Source organism: Tenrec ecaudatus, chromosome 15 (genome assembly GCF_050624435.1).
Source record: "Tenrec ecaudatus isolate mTenEca1 chromosome 15, mTenEca1.hap1, whole genome shotgun sequence".
Lineage (NCBI taxonomy): Eukaryota > Metazoa > Chordata > Mammalia > Afrosoricida > Tenrecidae > Tenrec > Tenrec ecaudatus.
The window spans coordinates 100,788,911-100,794,304 of record NC_134544.1 but is presented as its reverse complement, the minus strand read 5'-3'; the positions used below and the strand labels follow the sequence as shown (position 1 = coordinate 100,794,304).

General features: G+C 39.6%; 1 protein-coding gene across 1 annotated transcript; it reads right to left on the bottom strand.

The window, feature by feature from the left end:
* Positions 1-1,791: 1,791 nt before the first annotated feature.
* LOC142427644 (uncharacterized) lies at positions 1,792-3,807 on the bottom strand. Its single transcript, XM_075532819.1, is given in 2 exon segments — positions 1,792-1,970; positions 2,358-3,807. Coding segments are annotated over 2 exon segments (1,581 nt in total). The 3' UTR covers positions 1,792-1,839.
* Between the last annotated feature and the right edge of the window lie 1,587 nt (positions 3,808-5,394).

Genomic DNA, 5,394 nt, shown 5'->3' with positions numbered 1-5,394 from the left:
TTTATTTAGTATGGTTTATTGTTCTAAGGAGTATACCTCAGATGTTAATCTTCCCCTCCTAGCTTATAGATTGTTGGGCTGAAAGCTGAGTTAGAGGCGTGAGTACAGCTGAAGTCCATAATTTGGGGATTCCAAGTCTCCATCAGAACAGTGATCTATTTTAGGATTTTGGTTTGTTCTTTCTTCTCCCACTCAACTCAGTACCCTCTTTTGTGATCACTTTCAGAGTAATTAGTAGTGGAAGATGGGCACCATCTAGTTCTTCTTGTCTCAGGGTTATAGAGGCCGAGGTTTGCTGTGGTCAATTCATCTTCAGGATGAATTGTTCCCACACATCTTCTATTTCCTTTATTCTTATTTTATGGTACTACTCTGCTGTCTGGGGAGGGAGGGTAAACAAAGAGCATGCAAGTGTGGCAGGCACAACTGGCATCTGGGTGGTTACTATACTGGTTGGTACATCTGTGATCAAGAAACACCAGGTTCAGCTCTCTTTCGGGCACTGAAAGAGCAATGAGGTACCCATGCACTGTGGAAGTCTGGAAGGTCATCTGCCCCCAAAATGGTGGGCCATGTTAGTAGAGGGACATCAACACAGAACATGGATACCCATATGGTAAATCACAACTGTTTCCACACATGGCCCAGGGCAAACTCTAGCACCTCTTCCTTTGTTTTGAAGGTTTTGTTATACTAACTCCAATGAAAGGTTTTCTTGTTGAGAATTTTCTCGTGTTTAATGAGACCTGACTTCCACAAAGAAGATGTTCCATATTTAATTCATGCAAAGGGCTTCTTTCATTTGTGAAATCTCTGATGTGCTGTAAGGCATCACAGCTGGGTGAAAGCTTTACCACACTCAACACATAAAATGTTTTTCTCCGGTATGATTCCACAGATGAGTTTTGAATAAAGCCTTTGCCACCTTCACTATATACATGGGTTTTCTCTCTCTCCAGGATAAGTTTGCTGATTAACAATGAGCTTATTCTTCCTGAGAAAGGATTTGCCACATTCACCACATACATGGAGTTTAGATCCTGTATGAAATCTCCAATATGCTAGTAAGGTATGGTTTATGGCTAACAGCTTTACCACACTCAATACATACATAGGGTTTATCTCCTGTATAAATTCATAGATGTGGGAAACAGAAAGCTTTCTCCCAAGTCATCTCCCCCAAACATGTTAAGACTTAGGACACTGCTTACAGCTAATGGTAAATGATTGTCAAGTTACCTCCCTGAAGGCAGTCAGCTGTCAGACTACTGTCTGGTCCCACCACAAGTAGGGTCCACTCCTTGCTGTTAAGAACGATGGGCAACTTCTCCCTAAAGGTTTTCAGCCATCACTTTGATCCCTGCAGGGTGGGTTTACACCCTACTGATAATGGTTTCTATTGTGATCCAGAGAACAGGTCAAACTGGATCAGTGAAATCCAAAATTAGGCTGCCATCCTGAACCTAGGATCCACCCATCTTGTCACCCAATCCCTCCTCTTCCTATTGCGTATATATCCCTATATCACACCCCCCCCAACCCCACCCATTACGGTATTACCTATAGCACAACGCTTTCTTGTGACATGTCTTCCCCTGTAATTGGGGAGTTGCACGTCCCCAGAGAATATAAAAGCCTTGGTTAGCAATAAATCTATCTCCACGTGGACTACCAAGTGAGGCTGAGGTGAGCATGCTACCATGAAATGCGTCCGACTCCATTATTTCAATTTGTCTTCTATCTCTCATGCTGTCTATGACTTTACTATAATCTTTACTTATTATCATTGTACAATTGCGGCTACGGGACCTATGATGATGTGTTAGGGGCTGGTTTCCCTCACACATAAATTTTGAGATTTCCTTTCTGAATGAAACTTTTGCCATATTCACTACATTCTCGGGATTTCTCTCCTGTATGAGTTCCCTGATAAACACTGAGGTCCTTCTTCCTGATAAAGCCTTTTCCACCTTCATCGCATCCATTGGAGTTCTCTCCAGTATGAGGTAACTGATGTTAAGTGAGGGAATTCTTCCTGATAAAGGCTTTTCCACATTCATCACATACTGGGTTTTCTCTAGAGCAGGGGTGTCTAAATTAAAATGAACAACTTTGATTTTGTGATTTCACTCATCTTCAGTAGTTAAAGCGTTAATGAAGGAATTAGGTGTACTGCATAGCCTTGATCTTCCCTAAGTGCTATTTCCTTCATAATAATTTTTCTATTTACATTTTATTTCAGATTTTACCTCAGGGGCCACACGTGGCTTACAGGCCACCAGTTTGACAACCCTCCTCTAGAATATGAGATCGCTGATGAACAGTGATGTCTTCCTTCCAAATAAAGGCTTTGCCACATTTATTACATACATAGGGTTTCTCTCCAGTATGAATTCGCTGATGGTAAGTGAGAGAAGTCTTCCCGATAAAAGCTTTTCCACATTCACCACATTCATAGGGTTTCTCTCCAGTATGAGTTCGCTGATGATAAATGAGAGCAGTTTTCCCAGTAAAGGCTTTGCCACATTCATCACATACATAGGGTTTCTCTCCAGTATGCGTTCGCTGATGGTAAGTGAGAGCAGTCTTGCTGATAAAGGCTTTGCCACATTTATCACATACATGGGGTTTTTCTCCAGTATGAGTTCGCTGATGATAAGTGAGAGCAGTCTTGCCGATAAAGGCTTTGCCACATTTATCACATACATGGGATTTTTCTCCAGTATGAGTTCGCTGATGATAAGTGAGAGCAGTCTTCCCAGTTAAGGCTTTGCCACATTGATCATATACATAGGGTTTCTCTCCAGTATGAGTTCGCTGATGAAGAGTGAGCCTGCTCTTCCAGTTGAAGGCTTTTCCACATTTATCACATACATAGGGTTTCTCTCCAGTATGAGTTCGCTGATGATAAGTGAGAGCAGTCTTGCCGATAAAGGCTTTGCCACATTTATCACATACATGGGATTTTTCTCCAGTATGAGTTCGCTGATGATAAGTGAGAGCAGTCTTCCCAGTTAAGGCTTTGCCACATTGATCATATACATAGGGTTTCTCTCCAGTATGAGTTCGCTGATGAAGAGTGAGCCTGCTCTTCCAGTTGAAGGCTTTTCCACATTTATCACATACATAGGGTTTCTCTCCAGTATGAGTTCGCTGATGATAAAGGAGAGCAGGTTTCCCAATAAATGTTTTTCCACATTCATCACATACATAGGGTTTCTCTCCAGTATGAGTTCGCTGATGAACAGTGAGCTCGTTCTTCCAGTTAAAGGTTTTTCCACATTCACCACATACATGGGGTTTTTCACCTGTATGAGTTCGTAGATGAGTTTTCAGATGTACTTTCTGAATGAAGCCTTTGCCACATTCACCACATACATGGGGCTTCTCTCTAGTATGAGTTTGTAGATGAGCTTTAAAATGTATTTTCTGAATGAAGCCTTTGCCACATGCACCACATACATAGGGTTTCTCTCCAGTATGAGTTCACTGATGAAGAGTGAGCCCATTCTTCCAGTGAAAGGCTTTTCCACATTCATCACATAAATAGGGTCTCTCTCCAGTATGAGTTCGCTGATGAACAGTGAGCTTGTACTTCCAGAGAAAGGCTTTTCCACATTCATCACATACATGGGGTTTTTCTCCTGTATGAGTCCGTAGATTTGTTTTGAGATGTGTTTTCTGAATGAAGCCTTTCCCATATTCATTACATACATGGAGTTTCTCTGCAGTATGAGTTTGCTGATGAGCGGTGAGATCACTCTTCCTGGTGAAGTCTTTCCCACATTCACTGCACACATAGGGCATCCCTGACCATGAGTTTCACGATATCCCTTGAGATATGATTTACTGTGATAAGTTTTGTCGCATTCCAAGCATTTATATCGCTTTTTTTCTTTCATGAGCTTTTTGATAAAGTTCATTGAGTTTGAACACTTTATTGAATTCATGCCCACAATGACTGCATTCATAGGTCTTATCTGGTTTATCAATGATCTCATGCTCATAGAGCAAAGACTCCTTGATGAAGGCTGTCCCACATTTATCACCTGTGTGTGGTTTCTCAATTTCATCAGATTCCTGGTGTTGAATCCACTGTGACTTCAGAAGCCTGGATTGTTCACACTCAGGAAATTTCATTTCATTAAAAAATTGCTCTTGTTCAATGTGGAGGAAAGTTTCCTCATCTTGCTTGAGCACAAATGACTTCTGTGTTTTGTTGCTTCTGTCCTGATTTAATTTCAGAATCATTAAATCTGATTTAACAATTCTTTCATATAAACTGAACATCTCATAAGTTTCCTTTGGTAGGAAATTATTTTTGTGCTGATAAACAGTACTTTCCAATGTATTAAATTTATAGCATTGTTCCATTCTGTCCATGTATCTTTCACATTTCAAGTGCTCAAGCAAATGATCATCATCTTTCTGGACATCTATAAAAGAACAGAAAATTGACTCTTTTCAACATCTTGATTTACAATGGACCCCTTAAAATATGCATTGACACAAAGTAGATCTTTAGTAATAACCCTCTTATATGAATATAAATAAACACTATGCTTAATGCTTATTGTCCATTGGATGAAATACAATTGTATAAATAATCCAAATGTTAAAAATAGTTCTTGTAGAAATCAGGGTTGATATGAAAGTGATGCATGGATACAGATTAGGTATTTGCTTAAAGAGGTACATGAAAACATACAACAAATGTACTAGAAGGAACAAATTGAAACCAATAGACTGAAGGTGTGATAAGGCTTGCTAGTTCCAATTGGTAGAGGTTAGATGTATTCATTTCATCAACCTTTACTGAAAGACAACTAAATACTAGATAAAGTAGTGAATGTGAAAAATGCCAAATGTTCTACTTGGGAGAAACACATTTTTACAGGTATATAGGAAAGGTATTATGGTACAGAAACATATTCTTAATGTTTATGGAGTCTGTATTCTAGCTTACACCACTTATCTTACAGTGTTGTTCTGTGGTGGCTTGCAAGTTGTTTTGATGCCAGAAGCAATGCCACCCAGTATTTCAAATACAAGCAGGATCACCCTTAGTAGAAAGGTCTTAGTAGACTCTCCAGAAATAGGGATTGGGGGAAGACATAGTGATCTACTTCTGGAACATGCAGCCCTCAGGTTTAATGGCAATGAAATAACAATGAACAAGTACTAAATCCTCAAAGTACAGTCAACAATAATGATGCAGATAGAAGAAGAGCTTTGGGAACCGTCAGTACTTGACATGACATGACTGAAAAGGAAAAAAAAATAGCTGTAAACATCCTCTAATAATTGGAAAATGGCATACATGAAAATCATGAAAAATTTGCAAGTTGTCAAAACAAAATGGAATGTTAAAGATTGATAGTTTATGCATTATTC